We start from the raw sequence: 24699 nt of genomic DNA, 5'->3' as shown, positions 1-24699 counted from the left end.
TTTTCCCGTAAATAATCAAGCTATAAGTACGCAAATATTTTTTTGAGAATAGCAAACTTAATATTGTAGGTATTATTTATTTTATTCAAATGATATGATACGATGCACGTAGGTACTTTTTTGCCGACCTCTTTCACGTGCAATTAATTGCATTAAAAACATTAAACTATCATATAGATAGGTACAGTATGTAATAACGAGTGTGCGATTTTGATAATAAGTGCAAGAGCACATTGGGAACTTATAAAAAATACCAAAAGGTGCAGGATCTTGATGCGAAAGGCATCTACAGTAGAACCCCCGTAATCCGGACGGACCCGATGCGGTGGGCAGCACATTTTCGGGGGTCCGAATTAGCGAGGCTCTGCTATATGGGAAATCAGGTGAAACTCCGTAGAATTAACTTTAGCAGTGCACGTAAAAATACTATGTATCTACATATTCCAATCATATAAACCTTAATATTAAGGTTTATCTCGGTGCAGAAGTCGCTATACCTAACCTAATTTAATTAAAATTCTTATCCTCAAACCTTGAAACTAATACCTACTACGCTACTATAGGTACTATTATGGTACAGTTGTATGATATAAAATAATGAAGCTAATAAGCAACTAACTAAAGCCGAGTATAAAAGTGCACTGACAATAATTTGAGGGCCGGATTAAAACATATATGTACTCGTATAAGCCTTTAGGCAATGATGGTATCCTAATATAGTTGGGCCTACTTAAGCAAGTCTGTAATTGCCTACATTGTCTCTATGGATAATCCGGCCCTGTACGGTTACCATCAGTTTGTCACTGACATAAACGCCGTCGAGAACGTAATTTACTTTCTATACATCTCGCTCGCACTCGCATATTAGTGCAAACGGGATGTATAGAAAGTAAATTTACGTTCTCGACGGCGTTTATGTCAGTGACAAACTGATGGTAACCGTACTGATATGACGGGCGGACTCACCCCGGGACTTGATAGAGAGCGCTATGGCGGCAACGGTGGCCGGCCGGGCTGGTGTCACCGCCCGAGACGCGCGAGCTTGCTCTGGATACCATAAACTAATGAGTTCTTTGTTATAATGACGATTGCTTTTTATGTCCAAATTGGAGAATGTACCTGTTAAACAAGCCCTAACTGTGTACCAAATTTCATCTTAATTGGTACAGTAGTTTCGGAGAAAATAGGTGGACAGACGCACGATTGATTCTATAAGGGTTCCGTTTTTTTCCTTTTGAGGTACGGAACCCTAAACAACAAAAATTTTTTTTATTCCATAGCATATTTACGGCAGGTGCGCAGAGACAAGTGGAGCACCGGAAGACGAACTCGCAATAAATCCCCCTCGCTACTTCCGGCGCATTTGAAATTCAATATGGCGTCGGTTTCGTTAACCATATAGTTACTGATGTGGATCGGGCTATTTAGTAAGTATTACTTATACTTTCATTTACTATTTCCTACTTATCTTAAGATATTTAATTCCAATAATAATATAGTAAGTAGATAAGGTAATCGACGGTAATAATTGAAGGTAACGTCTCTTGGAAACCTCTAAGGGTTGGTTGCACCACACAGTTTACTGTTGAGTGACGTTGATCAGTCCGCTATAATTAATTGTGGTTGGTGCTACGGCCCTAATAAGGTCTTTATAATATTTATTATCATCATCAAATTAATGAACGAATGTCCGAAAGTAACCATAAGGGTAACCTTCATCTGTTTAATGAGTATAATTTTGTATTTTCAATTTAAAATTGTCTCGTTTTTTATTGGAAGGGTATGGTGTTGTTATGTAATACCATGATGTCCATAATGTCGTCAATGGAAATGGAAGAAGGGTGCCAGATTGAATTTTGCCATCTTCTCGAGAAATCACAACACCTTAATATTTAACACTAGAAATAACATACCTACTTTAATTTAAGGTACTTAATAGTAATATAAATAATTATAATATAGGTATATAAACTATTTTATAACATTTTTAATAAGTATTCACTATTTTAGTAGAATGCCATTTCACGTATGAGTACTAAATTATAGTTCAATTAATGTACCTACATTCTTAATCATGTACAATAATAATTCATTTGCGAAATAGTGCTAGTGCTACAAGACACATTACCTAGCTGTGTTTTTTTGTATGTAATGATCATTTTCTAATCCAAGTAGGTAACTACAACGAAGTTCATGGAATCAATTTGCTGGAAGAAATGATAGTCATTTCCGATTTCATTAGCTGATGTAAAGACAATTTAAGATTGTTGTTATTAACTGAAGTAAGTACATTAGTTACCGATGTTACTGGCCTAACTCTGTACACTTACTTTCATGCATTTACCCATTAAAATATTTTTATATACTTTTATTGTCCTTATTATACGACTGGTGCTAAAATTATAGTGCTGTCTAATCAATTACACTTATCGTTAAGCATATAGGTGAAAGTGAACTGATCGTGATCAGTGATAAGTAGGTAATCATATACCTAATTAATAAGGTGTGTCATCGTGGTCATAATATGGTTAGAAGGCTATTTCTACTAAAACTATGACTAAAGGTTAATAGTTAGATGATTCATATTACAAAGAGTTGAGTGCGTTTTTCTGTGAACTGTAAGGCAAGACGTAGTAGCAAGTGTCGACAGGCCGGCGAGGGGGTCCGCAGGTCGGAGCCGCCATGCGTGCTTCCGGTCACAGCTCACCTCACCTCGCTCTCCGCGCGTCGCTCAGGCTAAACCATTAGCATTACTCTAACTAATAAATAATAAATAGACTCTATGATTCTAAAACGCTCTACTTGGATAAATATTAGATTAGAATTTAAAAAACCGGGCAAGTGCGAGTCGGACTCGCGCACGAAGGGTTCCGTACCATAATGCAAAAAAAAAACCAAAAAAAAGCAAAAACGAAAACGGTCACCCATCCAAGTACTGGCCCCTCCCGACGTTGCTTAACTTTGGTCAAAAATCACGTTTGTTGTATGGGAGCCCCATTTAAATCTTTATTTTATTCTGTTTTTAGTATTTGTTGTTATAGCGGCAACAGAAATACATCATCTGTGAAAATTTCAACTGTCTAGCTATCACGGTTCGTGAGGTACAGCCTGGTGACAGACGGACGGACAGACGGACGGACGGACGGACGAACGGACAGCGAAGTCTTAGTAATAGGGTCCCGTTTTACCCTTTGGGTACGGAACCCTAAAAAGTAGGTACACGTTACGCTAAGTTTTGCCAATTTTACCATGTAGGTAAGGTCGCCTAGGTCGCCTTTAGCTTTAGATAAAAGGAAAGAGAGGCAGGGGCAGACCAAGACGTAGCTATGTAGACCAAATAAAAGATAAAAGGTGTCGTGTTGTATCAAAAAGTCAAGGATATGGCATATGAAAGGCAGAAATGGAAAATACTCCACCGACAAGAGGATACATCTTAAATTGAAGAAGAACCTTTAGCCTGTAGGTATTCTATCTACACTTGTACAAACCGCTCGACAAATGCTAAACTGAAATAGAAACTTGTTTGCGCGTAACAAATAATATTTCCTATTACTAAATGAGCTAGCGCATAATTATAATTTCCGGTTAAGTAGTAGTAAAATGGAATTGACAATCGTTTGCGGTGTTAACTATTAACAACCAGTTAACAATATTGGTTACCAACGCAAAAGTTAAATCTTCTCTTCTTAGTAAAAAGACGTACCTACAAAGCGCTGCGAAGGTACTCCCCTAACGCTACGTCTTACGTAGGCGAACAACGCGCGAACGCGGCGCGGCGCGGCGCGGCGAAAGCGGCCGCCGCCGCGCCGCGCCGCGCCGCGCCGCCTGACATTCGCGTGCAAATCGCGCCGCACCGCGTTCGCAACGAGATCGCTTACGTAGGACACTTCTATGGGCATCAAAGGATTGATTTCGCCGCGCCGCGCCGCGCCGCGTTCGCGCGTTGTTCGCCTACGTAAGACGTAGCGTAAGCTTATACATGATACCTACTACATATATAAAAAGTATATTAGGAAACCATTACTAAAACTATTACTATCCCTTCTTCAGTCGGGTACAAAGAATGATTGAATGAAAACAAAGCTTTAGCCATGCAGTATTACAAAATTGTTTCTGCTCTATATAGCGGAGGAGCAATTAATGTCAACAATGAGCCGTGACTTCGCTACAGATAGTTTTGAATTTGATTACACTTTCCGTATATAATCGTTTCGGACCGTATCATCTTCACGGAGAGAGTGTGACCGACCAAATCAAAATAATTAATTCGATCTCATCAAAAGATAATGTCACTATTGACAAATAAATTAGATATGATTGCGTGAGTCCTTCTACAAAGCTAAAATGTATTTGGCAAGGTAACTTGTACTTGTAACGTTGTAACTAAGTAGATGATGTTAAGAGTGTTCATAAAACGTACATAAGTGCTGTCAAATAAGGTTTAGCCCAGTAGGAAAAAGGAAACCGCGGCACATAAACACACTTGTATGTATAGGTACGAAAATTAATAGCATTTAGCAAACAATGTATTTCCGACACTGATTACAATGCAATCTACACATCAACCTCAAGTAGGTACCTCAATCCTACATATTAAAGGACTACCGCAGTCTACGGTCCACTATGTATATATGCTCTATACTCTAGGTATAGGCAATTAGGCTACCTTTTCAGTAAACACTGGAGTTTGGTTACCGAGCGAAGCAAAGAGTGGATAAATGCAAATCGCCATGCCAGCCAATTGAACCACAAGCGTAGCGAATGGTTCGAAAAGTGGAATTTTGAGCGTTGCGAGGGTTTCAAGGCTCGAGGGGTTAAACAAATTTTGCCACCGAGTGAAAGACAAAATTTTCAACACACCAACACAAGGAAAATCTTCTTCCTGGTCGTATCCTGATGGCTGAGGGACGTGACGAATGTGGACACTTTTCACCAGTGCTCTCCAGCCGCTCTGTCTTGTGCCTAGTGCATGCTAGCCTGCAATGTGGCGTTTGTTTCTGACGTTATTCTGTCCGCCCAACGCGTGGCCATACGTCCACCCCTAATATGTTTCCTTTGCCTTACTAGGAAAATACTAACTGTTAAACTAAATCGAAGGGAGTCGATTCGAAATTAATGTTATTAAATATTCATCATTCAAAATCATCATTTAAAAGTCAATTCTAACAGCAAACATAAGAAGACAACTCAAAATTTACATTTGATTACTTTGCCTCCCATGTGGATAAAATGCAACTTTCTTATCAGTTTTTGAACAATCAAGAGAGCCTACCAGCTGGCGTGGAGAATAATATATTTCGCAGAGGTAGCGTGCCAGGCAGATTGTTACTTGAGTTGAAAGATATTTATATCTCATTCTAATAATGGTAAAACTCTCGGTGAAATAATTAGCACGGTAGCAGGGTAGCAGTATCAAGACAGTTATTTGGTGCTAGTAGTATTTAAATGGAAGGAAGTGACGACCCTGCCGGTGTTCGCAACAATGGGCAGCCCACGCAACAGTTTCCAATCGCAGGCAAGACTCGTTAAGGCGAATCAGCTGAGGTTTCTCCATAGTTACGAACCTCTGCTGAGGGTTCGACTCGCCTGTGCTTGGCAAGCAATAGTAATCCTCGGCCAAATGGAGCGCCTACAATGGCCACTGTTACTGCCATGACAGTACGACGCCGTCGCGTGAAAACGGAATTTTATATTTTTCTCTCAAATCTGATCATACTTTAATTCTTTACCCCGCTGTCCAAGAAGAGCAGTGGTGTAGCTAGGCGAAGGCGAAGCGCCCACGCCTCGCGCCCCAAGTGGGGCCTCGCGCGAGGCCCCTTCGAGCACAGTGAAAAGAAAAGGGTCTCGCAGATGCGATTTCGCCCACGGCAAGATTCGTTCACGCTACGTACGCCACTGAAGAAGAGAGGAAATTATTTTGAGTCACCCTTATTGGTTGGTTTAGACTGCTAATTTAGAGGCATTGTTTGTGGTCCACGTATCATTATGTCACGGAAATAATTATATTGTAAAAACATTTCTGCGTATGAACTTAAAATTATGTCAACTTAAAGTGGAAAAGATGGTAAGAAAACTAATAAAATTGTTCCTACATACATGGAACTGCCGGTGCGCTATGCAAATGACATGGCGTGTTGGACTAGAACTCCGCCTGTACTGCCCACCGGCCACGTAGGTACCCATTAATGAACCGCCACTCGTACTTGCACTTTACCATGCAATATAGGTCGTCGACCCAAACAATTACATCCTTAATTGTACTCTTCCCGCTGGTTATGTTTACGCGTACGTCTAAACTAAAGGTATTAGTAAAGTAGGTATACTTACAGGGTCGCTAAAAAATTACTGTATTCCCGTTGCCGGGGAGGTTTTGGGATTATATACTGAGCAACTTTTACTTATGAGACAACCCGAATTCGCGAAAATAAATATGGGAGGGTATCACTAACGCCATTTCTAGCCCATAATATACCTACATAAGTGATTTAATAATTATGTAACTTCTTAAGAATTAAGTACCTATGTATTTAGTGAATAGTTACGTTCCTAATAGTTTTCAAATTAAATAAGCACTATAAAAGGACTTTTTTTTTCCAAATGTTCCTAACACTTTCTAATAACAGTGTTTCTAATAAACGTTATGCAATTTCCAACTAGAGCCTTTTTGGACAGTTTCAAATGCCTCTCTACGTCATGGCTCGTCCACACGATGGGCCAACGCCGGCCAAGGGATGCAGCCATGCGGTAGAATGAGATAGCAATATATCACTTGCTCCCTCTAACGCATAAATGCGTTCCTTGGAGTGGCCGGCGTTGGCCCATCATGTAGAGGAGCCATAAGACTGGTGACTGCGTGGTGTTTGCTGGTGAGACTCGGTTTAGCGTGCGCTCAGCTCTTGACCGGTCAGAAAATACTTCGCACGAATCTGACTAAGTACATGGAGTAAAATTGTGCACGCGAACCAATTCTATTGATTAATGAAACACACTCAAGCACGCGAACCAATACTATCGATTAATGAATACCTAACAGAAATGTGAACAATTCGATTACATGCTCTATTAACCATGTACTCTACAAATTACTTTAGAGTTCAAATTATTTTTTATTTATGCAATCGCTCTTGTCCCAAATGCGTTTTTATTGTTGTTTGTCACACCATGTGTAATTGTATGTATCAATCCAAGGGGTACTAAAATAGAACCCTTGCAGGCTGCGCCCCTGTTCTTGAAAAATTATGGCATTTTTTTGTTATAGCACGAGTAGATAGCTAATTTGGTACTTTCTTTTGCATAATAATCTGTTCAATATATCTGATTAAGTTTTAATGATTGTGTCGATAAGTTCATCTTTAAAATAAATTCTAACAATATTTTTTGTTATAGCACGAGTAGATAGCTAAGTTGGTACTTTCTTTTGCATAATAATCTGGTCAATATATCTGATTAAGTCTTTAATGATTGTGCCGATAAGTTCATCTTTAAAATAAATTCTAACAATATTTGATGGCAGTTGGCTTATCTAGTTTATACCTAAGTTTAAATATATCTAACTAAGAACCCTATATTCAACCCTCATATTTACAATCTGATAACTACTGAAGTGCAGTGAGGTAAGAGACATTTTTAGATACCTTGAGCATGTGTTGATATGGGCGCGGCCAGTATCAGCAGCCCCAGACCCAACGCTGCGGCGGCCATCCTGCCGCTACCGCTTCAGCCACATGCCGATGATCGGAGCTGCCTTACTTCGCAAGCGTCCTATAACCAATAACAACATCATTATAACAATAATCTAACGGTTACATAGACCGTAAACCAAAGGTAAAACTTATGACTGACATTATAGCGGCATTTCGAAGGTTCTTAGTCACGACAGCATTTGAAAACATTAAATGGATTAAGGATGTTCTATAGTTATTTTAGACTGGTCATATTTTTCATCAAAACGATTTCGACTGGCAAAGCATATTACTTTTTGGCAACCGGGTTTTTTAACCTAATTAGACCCCCCTGAATCCGAATTTGCCGGTTGCTTGATCGAAATCTTGACCGGAAGTGAGATATTTGACATTGAAGGTCCCTTTTTTTACTTTTTCATAAATAACTCTTAAACGGAGGCGCATAGCAAAAAATGTTCTATTACATAAGTAATCTGCATAAAATTGCCTACAAGAAAGATTCAGTACAATTTTTCGCTAGGATCAATATTCAAAGAGATATTAACGCGGGAAATTTAATTATAATCATTATTAAGGTCCCGTTTTTTAGTTTTTCGTAAATAACTCATAAACGGTGGCCAATATCAAAAAATGTTGTTAAACGATAATAATTTACACAAAATTTTGAACAAAACAGATTCAGTACACTTTTCGCAGGGATCAATATTTAAAAAGATAATAAAGAGGGAAAGTTCTAGTATAATGAATTCTAAGTTTCCTTGTTTTTATTTATTCGTTAATAATTTGAAAAGTATGACTCATAGCAAAAAAATCTTATACCTAAATAATAAACATAAAATTTCCTACAAGAAATATGTAGAACACTTTTCGCTAGGATCAATATTTAAAAAGACAAAGCAGCGGGTAAGTTAACTATAAATAATTTTAAAGTCCCTTTTTAGTTATTTGTAAATAACTCGTAAACGGTGTCCCATAGCAAAATAGGTTTTTAAAAATAAATTATCTACATAAAATTTCCTCCAAAAAACATCTGGAACACTTTTCTCTAGGATCAATATTTAAAGCGATATTAATGGAAGAAAGTTAATTACAATCAGTTCACAGGTCACTTTTTATTAGTTTTTCGTAAATAACTCATAAACGGTGGCCCTTTGCAAAATAATATTCTACATAAATATTAAACATAAAATTGTCCACAAAAAAGGTTCTGTACACTTTTTTGCTATGTTCAATATTTAAAGAGGTATTAAAGGGTGTAAGTTCATTATAATCAATTTCCAGGTCCATATTTTTAGGTTTTCGTAAATGACTCGTAAAGTAAGGCTCATAGCAAAATAAGTTCTTGTAAATAAAAAATCGGCATAAAATTTTCTACGAAAACATAATGAATACTTTTCTCTGGGATAAATATTTGAAACTATATTAAAGAAAGAAAGTTCATTACGATCAATTCACATGTCACTTCTTTTTAGTTTTTAGGGTTCCGTACCTCAAAAGGAAAAAACCGGCCAAGCGCGAGTCGGACTCGCGTTGCAAGGGTTCCGTACATTACCCAAATTTCAACAACGTATTTTTTATATGTGAAACGCGAGTGAATTGCCATTAAAAAACCCGTTCAAAAACTAAGTAATGTGCGACTCGCACTTGCATATTTCTAATAGGTGTTCCTGTCATCTATAGGTAAACCCAGTAGTTTCGGAGATAAAGCCCCCCCCCTCATAGCCAAACAATGACCATCCCCCCCCCCCCCCCCCATTTATCCGTTTACGAGCCATTTACGAAAACCTGAAAATAGGGACTTGGAAATTAATTATTATTGATTATTGAACTTACCCCTTTAATACCTCTTTAAATATTGATCGTAGCGAAAAAGTGTACAGAACCTTTTTTGTGGACAATTTTATGTTTAATATTTATGTAGAATATTATTTTGCAAAGGGCCACCGTTTACGAGTTATTTACGAAAAACTAATAAAAAGTGACCTGTGAACTGATTGTAATTAACTTTCTTCCATTAATATCGCTTTAAATATTGATCCTAGAGAAAAGTGTTCCAGATGTTTTTTGGAGGAAATTTTATGTAGATAATTTATTTTTAAAAGCCTATTTTGTTATGGGACACCGTTTACGAGTTATTTACAAATAACTAAAAAGGGACTTTAAAATTATTTATAATTAACTTACCCGCTGCTTTGTCTTTTTAAATATTGATCGTAGCGAAAAGTGTTCTACATGTTTCTTGTAGGAAATTTTATATTTATTATTTATGTATAAGATTTTTTTTGCTATGAGTCATACTTTTCAAATTATTAACGAATAAATAAAAACAAGGAAACTTAGAATTCATTATACTAGAACTTTCCCTCTTTATTATCTTTTTAAATATTGATCCCTGCGAAAAGTGTACTGAATCTGTTTTGTTCAAAATTTTGTGTAGATTATTATCGTTTAACAACATTTTTTGATATTGGCCACCGTTTATGAGTTATTTACGAAAAACTAAAAAAAGGGACATTAGAAGTGATTATAATTAAATTTCCCGCGTTAATATCTCTTTGAATATTGATCCTAGCGAAAAATTGTACTGAATCTTTCTTGTAGGCAATTTTATGCAGATTACTTATGTGATAGAACATTTTTTGCTATGCGCCTCTGTTTAAGAGTTATTTACGAAAAACTAAAAAAAGGGACCTTTAATGTCAAATATCTCACTTCCGGTCATGATTTCGATCGAGCAACCGGCAAATTCGGATTCAGCGGGGTCTAATTAGGTTAAAAAACCCGGTTGCCAAAAAGTAATATGATTTGCCAGTCGAATCAAGAAGGAGAGCGATTTTGAATTTTTATGTCTAGTCTATTTGAGCTCTTCCTTAGATACGGTCTTATTCGAGAAAGCACAATTCTCTAAAATACAATTAAAAAAAAAACAGTTAACCTGTCACAAATGGATGTGATTGTTCGTAGGTACTTATAGTTTTTATACTCCTATACCAGCCATTCTCAAAGTGTGTTCCGTGGAACCCTAGGGTTCCGCAAAGCCTCTGTTGGGGTTCCGCGAAGATACTTGTAAGAAAAAACCAGTTCTTCTATACTTAGGTATATCTGGTCCACAGTGATGAACGAAAATTAATTTGGGGCTCCGTCAAATATTTCGCTTGTCAAAAGGGTTCCGTCACCAAAAAAGTTTGAGAACCGCTGTCCTATACTATTAACACAAACAGCGTGCTCACGAGGAACCCGAAGGATTTTAACATTGCTTATTACATTTTTCCTTCTTTTGACCTCGGAAATGCGTGGTTAAATTTTTGGGTTCCTCGTGAGCACCTTGTACAATATGGAAGAACTAAGTGAAAACGTGTAAAAATGGAACCTATCGCCATTATCGCCTTAAAACTCTCGCAACGCTCAAGACTTAACTTCTCGAACAATATTGGAATCTAAGTTTTATGAAAACTTTGGCATGTTTTTGTACCATTTTTTAGTTATAATAAACATTTAGGTACAGTGAAAACTTCTAGATAATAATCTTATATCCAAAAGTAATCACGCACAATTTTTTTCATGTACGTAATTCATGATACGTTTCACCGAATAGAGAGCGTGAATCGAAATTGGAAGATTAACAACACGCCGTGAGAATAGTTCCTTAGATGCATGAGAGGTCACCGGATCACCGGTCATTTTGAGCACCGACGAAAAGGTTGCGTGATGTGATGCACGATAACGACGGCTTGAGTTGCAAAAATCGAGATCGAATCAAAAATACTAATGCTATATACGAATCCCATCGAAACTGTACACATTAAATAGTGAGGTGAATGTACTATGTACTGTGGGTGTTCACCTATACTACACCACAACAGCCGTTGGTCTAAGTCATACATATAGCACCGGGCTGTATTTAGAAAGCGGAAAAAACATCAAAATCGCTGCAACCATCGCAGGCTGATTTCGCTTTCTTGCGCTGCAAATCAAGATTCATTTACATGTATTAAACCATTCGAAGCATTGTTTCCAAAAAATCTTTACGTTACTGCCATTGAGACTAAGTAATTTGCGTGATTGAATTTGATTATCTATGTTAGTATCAGTATGGTACTTAGGAACCTGACACACAAATGATTTGACTGCTGAAGAAAATCGGAACTGACAGGGATCACAGTTATGATTGAAAAAAAATAAGTATCTAACTTCGATTTTGTTACTGGAAATAAAATCGACCAAGAACGGAACATACTCAATTACTCAATGTAGGGTTCTATGCCAATCTTACAGTCGGCAGACCTAAAAAATATTATAGATATGTACTAAGTACCTAAGTTATTGATTACGAGTATTTAGCCAAGGCAAGGGCAATATTCCCAGCACTTTTGTGGTTTTTTACTATGAAGGGAAGACTTATTCTTGCCAAAACTCAAAAACGGCTTAACCAATCATGTTCATAATAGTTTTCATTGGATTTTTTTATTTACCTAATAGCATTATATTTTTAGAACCTACTTACAAAAGCATATTTTACAGACTTTAGGCGAAATTACTTCCGAGAATGTGTACTTTTTATAGCCCGCTCCACACTCGCGTTCGCGTCTACGGCTTCGCGCTTCGCGCACGAGTGTGGAACTTACGGGGCTTATCAAAAGAAGTGCCCAAGACGCTTAGAGTATTCTTTTAAAATAGCGTTCATTTGAATTTGATTGGTAATTTTTACGGGAAGTATTTTCCTCACATTGGTGTGGTGAAAATTTAGTTTAGTTGTTTGCCCTCGTGCCTCGTGCCTTTAAACTCTCGCAACGCGCAAGATTCAACTCTTCTTCTTCTTCCTCGCGTTATCCCGGCATTCTGCCACGGCTCATGGGAGCCTGGGGTCCGCTTGACAACTAATCCCATGATTTGACGTAGGCACTAGTTTTACGAAAGCGACTGCCATCTGACCTTCCAACCCAGAGGGTAAACTAGGCCTTATTGGGATTAGTCCGGTTTCCTCACGATGTTTTCCTTCACCGAAAAGCGACTAGCAAATATCAAATGATACTTATTTCGTACATAAGTTCCGAAAAACTCATTGGTGCGAGCCGGGGTTTGAACCCGCGACCTCCAGATTGCAAGTCGCACGCTCTTACCGCTAGGCCACCAGCGCTTCAATATGCTCAAGATTCAACTAATCGAACAATATTGGTATCTAAGTTTTATGAATATAGCAGATAGCAGCATAAGTACGGGAAAGAAATTAATTACCTAATTAAGTACAAGAGGCGTGGTAGTCGGCAGTGTTGCCAACTCGGATTTTGAGACACCTATGCCAAAAAATGCTAAAATATCACTTGAAAGTAGACACTTAAAACACATACATTTTTCAAATTTGCCGCCTTTTTCTACTGACAAGATCTGCTTGACCAACTTTATACCGGGTGTGGCCTGTAACATGAGCAAAAAATTTAACTGTAGGCTGTACTGCTCATACTGACCAATATTTGTTCAGCGGCTTTTAAAAATAACTTGTGGTTTGATTTTTAATACACTTTAAAGTTTATTCTAAGACGCAATGTATTGCGAATTTTGTTATGTTTAAGGCGTGACAAGCAACGTCAATCACAATGATATGGCGTGGCGATGGCGTCCATTGAAGATAATATTTATTTTGTATGAAAAATAGGGAGTCTAAATACTTCATAATTATTAAAAGTTGTTGAACAAAAGTATCACCGTTTGAGGAGTACAATCTATCTTTTAATTATTTGCTCGCGTTACAGGCCACACCCGGTATAGTCCGTCGACGTCCATTCGTCCACAAAAGTCAAAATTCATATGAAAATATGAACCACATAAGGCGATGGCGCATATTGTTGCTGCCAAGTTGGCGCAAACTTGGCTTAGACTAAATAATGCTAAAAATATGCCAGATGCTAAATGGAAAATTTTGGTGCCAAAGCGAGTGAAAATATGCCAGATCTGGCATCATTTATGCCAAGTTGGCAACACTGGTAGTCGGGAACGGATTCAACGGATAGAGGAAATAAAACCTGCCCTTACAATTTGACACACATGACTGCACGACAGAGCGCGATCAGGTAACGCTGAGGGGCGTCACGGATGCTAAGTTTACAACTACCTACCTACCTAAGTACCTATACCATTGCGTAAATACAATCCTCCGACAAGTTTAACATTTATCCTACCCAAGTCCTCTCCTAAGTACATTTTTAAATGCTGTATCCTTTCTTCTATGTATCAAAGAAGGTACCTATGTAGCAGAAATTTGAAACTATGTATGGCGATTGCAATTTAACCGTATTGAAAGGATTTTTTTATTTAACCAGATCGTACTAAAAATTTAGGATCATGTATTTGTATAATTACGAGTAGGTATGCTAGTACGGGCAATAACAATAAGTAGGTAACAATCAATAGGTAGAAGGTAAGTAGGTAATAAGCTAATTTAATAGAGATCGACTTTAGCACGTGCGAGTTAACAATATCGGGCAAGGGTTTTGTAAATTCACTAATTAACAGACTAAAAAGTGGGTAATAAACCTAACAGCATTGAATGAGAATTTTAACGAACTAAGTTAATTACTTTAACAAAAGGAATTTGGAATAAACCTGCAATGCAATTTTTTCTAGTTGCATAGTGTTGTTGTTACCTACTCAAATAACGTGTCAAAATTACACTAATCGGTTAATTTTTAGTTTGTCAAAATTACACTAATCGGTTATTTTAAATGAGAATATTCCTCGATGCCAAGACTTGGCCTGAAGGCATTATATTTCGTCGCTTTGTGCATTTCAAGCACAGAAATACAAACAGAGGCAACTCTGAGGGAGAGAACACTGTGACGTAATATTTATGGGAAATAGTAGAACGTGTACATTTATAAGTTTTAATTGCAAGAGCGCAAAAAGGTCGGTAGATAACATACGTGGATTATGTGCATTTGCGGATATCATCGGAATCCAGGAGACGTGGCTGCTCCCAAATGACATACCGTTTCTTTCCACCATACATGAGGACTTCGCCTATACAGCTACGTCTGCCGTTGACACTTCGGCTGGGATACTCAGAGGAAGACCTCACGGCGGCGTCGCGTTGCTATGGAGAAAGAGGCTGTTTCCCTCGGCGAGTGTAGTGGAGTGTAACAATAATAGGATTTGTGGTATTCAAATTAATGTAGGCTCTAAACGTGTTGTGATATTCAGTGTGTATATGCCAACCGATTCTGCTGAAAACTTACCAATCTTTGTGGAGTGTGTGAGTACTTTACATGCTATTATCGAGGACAGTGAGGTAGACGCTGCTTATCTATTAGGGGATTTCAATGCCCACCCTAATGAACCCTTTCACAATGAACTTATGAATTTTTGTGGGGACAGTCAGTGGATCTGTGCAGACCAAGAAATGCTTGGGCTCGACTCTGGTACCTATACATATGTGAGTGACAGTCATGGATGTGAGCGCTGGCTGGACCACTGTGTGGTGACTCAGGCGGCCTGGTCTACTATTTCTAAAATATATGTAATGTATAATGTTTATTGGTCTGACCATTTCCCACTAGTCATTGAATGTAACTTGGATGTAACTCATTCAAAAATATATAATTGTAATGTTGATAGGTCAAAAGTTTTCTGGGGTGACAAACAACCTAGTGATATTATCAAATATGAATGTAAATGCAATGATTTGCTAAAAGTTATTGACTTTCCTACACAGCTCAGTGAATGTGCAGATAGCTGTTGTAATGTCAGTAGTGACAACTTGCATAGGGAAGTTATTAATAAGTTGTATAGTGATATTATTTGTGCCCTTAGTTTGGCCTCAGTATTATGTAAAAATGACTTGCAGAATAGGAAAAATAAACATTTATAATGGGTTGGAATAAACATGTGGGTGAGGCTCACAGAGAGGCCAGGTTTAGATTTCAGATTGGGTGGCTAGCGGTAAGCCCCGTTCTGGTCAATTATATGATTCCATGTGTGTAAGTCGTAACATCAGGACCAAATTAAATTGGACCGGTTGGCTTCTTATCATGGTAAAAATGATTTTCGAAATTTTTGGAAGAGTACTAACAGATTAAATTACAGGCCGAGGCTCTCTGTGAGTATTGAAAATGAGACCAATCCTGTAAAAATAGCCAACTTGTTTATGAATTATTTTTCTGTCAAGTCACCCCTTAGTGCAGAACCCAGAAGGGAGGTGGTAGGGTCAGCTGGGTCTGTGTGTACTACTAAAATTACAGCAAATCAAGTAAATAAAGCAATTAAAAATATGAAGAGGGGCAAGTCCCCTGGGCATGATGGGCTAAGCATCGAGCATCTGCAACATGCCGGGCCACGTCTGCCCAGGGTTCTTGCCATGTTCTTCTCACTTTGTATCAGCCATGCTTACCTACCACCCGATATGATTCGCACTGTGGTTGTTCCTATTGTAAAAAATAAGACAGGTGACATAGCGAAGCTGGCCAATTATAGACCAATTTCTCTAGCGACTGTGGTGGCTAAAGTGTTTGACGCGGTGCTTGATGCTCAGCTTGATAGATATATACAAATCAGTGATGCGCAGTTTGGGTTTCGGCCCAAACTATCTACCGAGAGCGCGATACTGAGCCTCAAGCACACCGTCGAATACTATACACTCAGGAAGACTCCTATATATGCATGTTTCCTGGATCTCTCCAAGGCGTTCGATCTGGTTAACTATGAGCTCTTGTGGGCCAAGTTAGAAGAGGCGGGGGTCCCTATGGATATTGTGCATATACTTAGGAGTTGGTACTTGTGTCAAGTTAATGTTGTCAGATGGGGAAAAGACATGTCAGAGGAATACAGGTTGGAGTGCGGAGTGAGACAGGGTGGGAGAACGTCTCCTAAGCTCTTCAACCTGTACATAAATGCTCTCATCGAGGAACTCAGCAGCATTCATGTCGGCTGTCATATTAGCGGTGTATGTATGAATAATATTAGCTATGCAGACGACATGGTGCTGTTGAGTCCCTCACCAGGAGGGCTTGAAATATTGTTAAAACTATGTGAGAAATATGCATGTAAACATGGCCTGAGATATAATGCTATTAAAAGTGAACTTATGGTTTTTAAGTCTGGGACCAAAAGTCCATCTGTTGTACCACCGCTATATCTAAATGGCACACCCCTTAAACGAGTGACATGTGTAAAGTATTTAGGCCACTTAGTCAATGAAAATTTGCGTGACGACGCAGATATAGATAGGGAACGTAGGGCGCTGGCGATACGAGCGAATATGATAGCACATAGGTTCAGAGGCTGTACAGCTCAGGTCAAAATTACACTCTTTAGAGCCTACTGTACCTCTCTTTATAGCTGCAGCTTATGGGCTAATTACTCGCAAAGATCGATCAGCGCCCTACGGGTTCAGTTCAACAACGCCTTCAGGGTGCTGTTGCGTCTGCCACGCTTCTGCAGCGCGTCAGGCATGTCCGCGGACGCACAGGTAGACAGTTTCTCTGCTACAATAAGAAAGCGTGCCGCCGCGTCGCGTCGCAGAGTGCTTGACAGTAGCAACAGTATCCTGAGTGTGATAGCGGGTAGGCCCGATAGTCGCTACCTATATGCAGCACTGGTCGAACTTGCACCGTTCCTTAGCTCCTTATGAAATGTAGTAGTTAGATATCTAATAAGTTGAGTAAGTACTAACATAGTCTTAAACAAGTTCCTGCATGTACACGTTCGACTAACCTTTTTGTTATGGATTTTTGTGGTCCGAAATAAATGATTTTTATTTTTATTTATTTAATCACACTGATGCGAATTCGCAAGTCGCTTAGGGGAATGAGCGTGACAGTGCGGGTTATTCCTTCTAGTTACTATAGACGAATGTGACATAAGTAGGTTCATTCAAATAAATACATTCAAAGTACATTGCTTGTATAGGTATATAGTAAAGCTGACCGTCTTTACAAAAGGTATGACTATATAATATATAATGTAATGCCTGCATGTTTTAAAGAGACATTGTTAGAACGTTAAATTGAGAGACAAAAGCAGTTCATCATTCGCTTCCATTACTTAGGCATGATGTATTGGCGCGTGCCTAACTGGGTCTCCCCGTTGGCTCGTCATGGTGCGCCGACTTTTTATACGCTACGGGACCGCGGCCACGACCATCGCACTAAACGCACCACGTACTATGGAGTCAACTTCTATAGATAGGTATCATATAGGGTTGCCAGATCGAAAGGCGCTATTATCGGGAAACAATATCAATTTTTCGGGATTTTGGGACTTTAGTCGGGAAAAAAAATACATTCAAATTAAAGTAATTGCATTAAAAACAACGATATTTTACATTATTGGCACGATGATATATACGCTAATACGCATTAGCTGACGTAGGTCAGCTCGCTCGCTCGAAACCAGTTCGGAACTTGAAATTATTGTTTTATAACGTGAAGCTGGTTTTCGGGACAGTTTACACTTTGTCGGGAATCGGGAACACATGCTAAAAATCGGGAGAATCCCGCCAAATCCCGACCATCTGGCAACCCTAGTATCATACGAGTACGTAACACACGAAACACGATTTTTAGGGTTCCGTACCCAAAGGGTAAAACGGGACCCTATTACTAAGACTTCGCTGTCCGTCCGTCCGTCCGTCCGTCCGTCTGTCACCAGGCTGTATCTCACGAACCGTGATAGCTAGACAGTTGAAATTTTCACAGATGATGTATTTCTGTTGCCGCTTTAACAACAAATACTAAAAACAGAATAAAATAAAGATTTAAATGGGGCTCCCGGCTCCCATACAACAAACGTGATTTTTGACCAAAGTTAAGCAACGTCGGGCGGGGTCGGTACTTGGATGGGTGACCGTTTTCTTTTTTTTTTTTTTTGCATTGTGTAGGGTTCCGTCTCGGACGTCTCCGTACGAAGGGTTCCGTCTTCGTGCGCGAGTCCGACTCGCACTTGCCCGGTTTTTCTTTCATAGTAGTTTTAAGTAAGTCTGCAGCTGCCCCAATTTCACATCGGTGACAGGTGCGACAATTGTAAAACATCACTGTTGCTGACGTCACAGGCATCCATGGGCTACGGTTACCACTTACCATCGGGCGGGCCGTATTCCTGTTTGCCAATTATTCGGAAAAAGACAGATATATCTCTTGCTAAGTTTATGACAATTGTCACAAGAAACACTACAATTGTCACGAAATTGCGACATATAACTCATTTCCTGACAATAATTACCTACAATTCTTCTAAATCTTGAAAATTGTCAGTAACTTCGCAAGAGAAATATCTGTTTTTTTCCGATATACTTAATAAAGTTTTTTTAAATAATACAATGATGGTGGCAAACAGGAATACGGCCCGCCCGATGGTAAGTGGTAATCGTAGCCCATGGATGCCTGTGACGTCAGCAACAGTGATGTTTTACAATTGTCGCACCTGTCACCGATGTGAAATTGAGACAGTAAAAGATCACTATAAATATTATCCCTAAAGTACCTATAGGTACATCGACATAAGTCGCGGTTAGTTTACCAACCACAAATAGATTAGGTAAGTATGTACTTAATCGCAAAAAAAAATTATTAGGTATTTTGTGACGTAAATAATTAAGTATAATTTTACGGTTTTCGGGATTATACCGGGTGTGGCCTGTAATATGAGCAAAAAATTAAATTGTAGGCTGTACTTCTCATAGTGACTAACATCAGCAGCGACTTTTAAAACTAACTTGTGGTTTGATTTTTAATACACTTTAAAGTTTATTCGAAGACGCAATGTATTGCGAATTTTGTTTTGTTTAAGGCGTGACAAGCAACGTCAATCACAATGATATAGCGTGGCGATGGCGTCCATTGAAGATAATATTTATTTCAGGCAGTCTAAATAATTCATAATTTTTAAAAGTTGTAGAACAAAAGTGTCACCGTTTTGAGGAGTACAATCTATGTTTTAATGATTTGCTCATGTTACAGGCCACACCCGGTATACTACTGCTAGTTATGCTACATAGGAATAGGTACGCACTAATTTGGAAATCCTCTATAAGTTTTGATTGCAAGCGCCAAAATATGCGCCATAAGTGGCCTTATCTTAAATTGAGTTGACTATGACTAAGAACTCTTTAGAAGTCTTTTTAACCGACAGTTTTTTTTACGTCATAAATCGTAAACCGCAATTTTATTATAATGTTACTTGCTGCTACGGAACCCTTCATGGGCGAGTCCGACTCGCACTTGGCCGCTTTTTTTTTAAAAGCCAAATACAAAATTTATAATCTGGAGAGAGACCTTTAGCCATCTATCCTGTTTGCCTTTTCAGCTCTGTGAAAAAATGAAATTATTATTCACGAGAACACGACCATTCGCTTGAGCTTCCAAGAGCAATGCGCTTTATTTACGAAAATTCTAAAGCCTCCTCCAGACTATGTGCGTGAATCGCGCCGCGACGTCGCGGAGCGAACATATCGCGAAGTTGACGTATGACTCCACACTCGCACACTTCACGGTGATTTCGCAGTTTGGTTTGCGGCAAGATGGCGGAAAAGCATCAGCTGATCGAGTTTAACTGTTAGTTATCTATGGCATCATACGTGATTTAGCTGTTTTTCCATTTTGTTTTCTTGTGAAACCGTAAAATATAGCTGCTTAATATAATATAATCATAATACTCGTATAATTATCTTGCCACAGAAGAGCCAAAATAGTGTGTAATGTGGAGTCTTGCAAGTTCGCGCTTCGCGTCTCCTTTGACGCGGGCCGAAATACCGACAAAAAACGGAGAACAAGGCGCGAAGGCGTGAACAATCTGCGAAATCGACGCCACACTTGCGTTCGCGGCTTCGCCCGCGATTCACGCGCATAGTCTGGAGGGGGCTTAAGATCTGATTTGTAATCTTGTACGAGTAGGTAGGTATTCGGTCAGATACTTTAAGTAACATCAATTGTTATTTAATTGCTAGTTGCTAGACTTCAGTCACTCCATTTAAATAAGATGTGCAAGGTGCAAGTAATTTTTCTTCACAATATTTTTTTCGCGACTGGAGTCACTGTAAATCACATAAAATAGGAGTCGATTATCGTTCAAAAATGCTCCGAAATGTTTGACTTGGCAGAAAACCAAGCGTCTGAAACTCTGATCACATGTTGAAAATTTAAAAAAAAAATTAAAACGTTAGTTGGCGGGAATTGGTTATGTACATATTATCGTGGTGTAAATTGCCGTGAAAAATATAATTTATTTTCCTCGCAATCGAAGTGAAAAGAAGAGTGTACAACAAGAGCATAAATGTCCATTTTTACCCTCGTCTACTATTTTGGTCTTCGCTTCGCTCAGACCAAAATATTGCCTCGAGTAAAAAGTGGGTCACTTTATGCCCTTGTTGTACAATCTACTATACATACTTATTTAAAACCTGTACGTACCATTTTTTTCGTTAACTGAGGCTTCATGATTCATGACTTCCTTGCGATTGCGGCCTTGTCATTTATCTATTAGGGTCAAACAGAATACTGTGTTACGTCTTTCCTGTAGACATACACGAGAGTTAAGGGCTATAAAGGTTAATTTTCTTATTTAACCCTTATCCACGAGAAAAGGTCCTCCTTTTATTTAGAGAACTATGACAAAATCATTACTTACATGCCAACAAGCTGTTAACTATTGCCCACAGGAGAGAAAACTAGTGTGTTCGCGCGAACTGTACATTTTTATCTCTTATGGGCATCTAAGTAATGATTTTATCATAGTTCTAAATAAAAGGAGGACCTTTTTACGTGGATAAGGGTTAAATAAGAAAATTAACCTTATAGCCCGTAACTCTTGTGTATGTGTACAGGAAAGACGTAACACAGTTTTCTGTTTGACCCATTAATCTTAATTTAATGAATGTCCTTAATCTTCTAATGTCATACAAACTATCTACACTTTATATTAAAGCCGCGCTTTCTACTCACCGGATCCACTTATATTTAAGATTTTGCTCAGATATCCTGATAAATACGTACTGCACACGCGTACTCAAGTCGTAATTTATCCCAATTTGTATCACAAATACCACTCGGGTAGTTTTGCCAATTGGAAATAATGTTCGTTGACAATAAAGTTCGTTAATTTGAATTTGAACGAACGGCGGGAAAGCGTCGCTGTTCGTGTGCGCGTCTATACGGCAGGGCGTCGGTACGGCAGCGGGCAACTCGGCGTGAGGCGAGACTGACCTCGGTTCGGTAGGCTCTGGTGCGAGTGGTGCGGTGGTGGCGAGAGGGCGAGCTTTGCGAGGGTGGGGTCGCCACGGGCCATTGTCCGAGCTGCAATTGCAACCACTCGTATTAAGTGTTATAATAGCTCTTTCCCAGTTTTTTGCGGGTACGGTGTTTTCAGGATCCAGTTTTCTTTAGGTAGTATGCGTGCAGTATCCCGCAAAGAAAATGCTCGCGTGAACGTTACTATATTTATCACGTATGCACTAAAGCGGGATCTTGCAAAAATTCGTACCCGCAAAACCTGGACGTAAGTGGGAAATACCTTCACGGGCATTACGAGAGAAGGTACCACTATACCTACTAATAGTATAGTATGAAAGTTTGTAGGTATGTACGTAGTATGTAGTATACGGTGGTGGTAGGTATTATATACGTAGGTACCGGAACTGAGTGCATACTGCATAATATGTCCCAGCGAAACTTGAATTTCGAACTTCTATGAAAATATGACGTTTCAATAACACTTGGTCTAACTCTAATTAATATTCATTATTAATATTATTATTGGCAAAACAACTTTTCCATCAAATAAGTTGACGTATGATGCTTCTTATCAATATTTATAAACAAACGGTCATTTATTTGATCCTATAGTCAGTCAAGCCATTTCCGTCAGTAAAAAAAAGCGGCACATTTGAAAAATGTAGGTGCGAAGGGTAAACGTCACATTGAAAATTAGAATTTCGCGCCTTTTGCTACTGACAAATTTGTTTGACCGGCTATATTTAAAAACCGTAACAGACTACCACACTACGATCTTGGTGCAGTCAAAGGTCAAAATATCTGTTTCTCGCTCTAATTTATAACCGCGACAGTTGTACACTATCCATACGTGCGCCGCGTCGCACCAAGGTCGCGGTGCGGTAGTCTGTTACGGCTTTTATATAGTCGGTCAAATAACTCTAACGCCTAAATGCGTCCCCCAGACTGGCCTACGCTGTTCCATTGTGTACAGGGGCCTTTAAATTTTTCAAATATGCCGCCTTTTTCTACTGACAAGATCTGCTTGACCAATATGTGACCAATATGCTTTGAGCAGTAATAATGCAAAGTATTATATGTCGCATAGTCTATGAAGCCCATTAGATGATCAAGTTGCCATAAAAGAATACGAAATTAAATAAAAAATGACAACCCTACCGTCAAAATGTCACTGATTAATTTTCAACTTCGCTTGGTGGTTGTTTCTTGTTTTTTTATTTCTGACTGGGTGCAGTTACTGAGTTCAACATAGAAATATGAAGGTTTTTTTGACGCTGCCGGTTCGTTAGTCTGGTAATTTGCCCGGAACTACGAATTTTTGCTTTATTTCCTCGGATAGAAAGCCATCGCTATGGCAGAACTTGAATCTTTGAACCCCGACAGTCGTGTCGGAACCATTGGGTATATTAGTAAGATTGATGTGGAATTGAATATAAAGACGGAGGTTGAGATAAGGGTCAAACCCGAGCCACACGAATGCGTGACGTGCTCGAGTCGGGGCCGCGACGGACTTGATATCTATAACAGTAATACGGCTTCCGGCATCTCATTGTATGACTTCCTATACAAGTTCACACGCGTAGACCTCTCCGCAGCCGAAAATTGCCCCAAATATATGTGTAAGACTTGTTTTGAACTTATTAATGTCTTGGAAGCTGCAGAACTAGAATATCTAAAGCTCAAGCAAGCCTTTGAGGATATTCTTAGCAGAAATCCTTTATTTGACGCAACATCCCATCCTGTTGAACTTGGCGCAGTAAAAACAGAAGTTTTTGATGAAATCTATAACACAAGGAATAGAGATCTAGGACCTGACTCTGAAGATGAACCACTTGCAGTCACTAAAAAGAAGAGACACCGAAAACCTGACAAAACAAAAAAGAAGCTTTCAAAAAATGCACCTAAAAGAAAGCCAAAGAATGCAGACAACATTGAAAGGTCTGTCTCTATATTTTATGAACAATATGTAAATTTTACCTTTCAGTTCAAATCAGAGACTATTATAAATGTTTGTATTTTATGTACTAAAATAAACAATAATGTTAATGTAATGCCAGTGCCAATTTTAACAAAAACTACCACCTAAGCAGCTAAGCGATGCTGTATTTGTTTAACTATCTATCTATAATATATCTGTTATTATCTATTGAACTATCAATAGATAGAAATATATATCTATAATATATATTTTTATCTATTGAACTATAATAGATACATAGTTTTGCTTGCTTTCAGTTGGCAGTGCAATGTGTGTGGTAAGAAAGGAGATACTGGTGGTATTGTGGCGGAGGCAGCCCACAAGTTGGCTGTTCACAGCTTGGTCGCAGCCGCAGCCCCTAGCCTCGAAAATGTTAAGAGAGAAGATTCAACAGACGGGTAATTATTTAATATATTGCAAATTTATTTGGCGTGATATCCATAATACTTAACAAAGTAATACAAACTTCTAATCAACAAACTCTTGGTTGTTATGTTATGTAACTATGTAGTTGTGGTTTGAATAAGTGACATTACTTACTTTTTGAATGTTTCATGTATATATTAGGGATGTACCAACTAGTTGGTCTGCCACTGGTTGGCTAAAATAGCTGAGTAGTTGGCTCTTTTTGAGTTACGAAAAATGTGACTTTATAACAAATGTCAGCTGACATTTATGTATTATACATTCCACAATTTATTAACTTTACTCAAATACACTCTAAAATATTCATTAAATTTTTGATATGTAATTCATGAGTACTCTGTTTTTTTACCAACAATATCATACCTAATTATCAATAATGATGAAATGGTGATAATATATG

General features: G+C 38.6%; 2 protein-coding genes and 1 long non-coding RNA gene across 3 annotated transcripts in view; 2 read left to right on the top strand and 1 right to left on the bottom strand.

Annotated features, from left to right (window-relative positions):
• LOC134678371 (protocadherin Fat 4) overlaps positions 1 to 7739 on the bottom strand; it is a 28473-nt gene extending 20734 nt beyond the window's left edge. Inside the window, exon 1 of the mRNA XM_063536922.1 lies at positions 7635 to 7739. Within this exon, the coding sequence (XP_063392992.1) occupies positions 7635 to 7701 (67 nt within the window). The 5' untranslated portion in view covers positions 7702 to 7739. The remainder of the gene's footprint in view (positions 1 to 7634) is intronic.
• Positions 1 to 24699, top strand: part of LOC134679018 (uncharacterized) — a 473913-nt gene that overhangs the window by 338039 nt on the left and 111175 nt on the right. The gene's annotated exons all lie outside the window — the stretch shown is intronic.
• The window catches only part of LOC134679003 (zinc finger protein 37), a 38055-nt gene continuing 36436 nt past the window's right edge, over positions 23081 to 24699 (top strand). Inside the window, exons 1-2 of the mRNA XM_063537783.1 lie at positions 23081 to 23833; positions 24131 to 24271. Of these exons, the coding sequence (XP_063393853.1) occupies positions 23247 to 23833; positions 24131 to 24271 (728 nt within the window). The 5' untranslated portion in view covers positions 23081 to 23246. The remainder of the gene's footprint in view (positions 23834 to 24130; positions 24272 to 24699) is intronic.

The sequence above is a fragment of the Cydia fagiglandana genome, chromosome Z (genome assembly GCF_963556715.1).
Source record: "Cydia fagiglandana chromosome Z, ilCydFagi1.1, whole genome shotgun sequence".
Lineage (NCBI taxonomy): Eukaryota > Metazoa > Arthropoda > Insecta > Lepidoptera > Tortricidae > Cydia > Cydia fagiglandana.
This window is presented reverse-complemented; position numbering and strand designations above follow the sequence as displayed.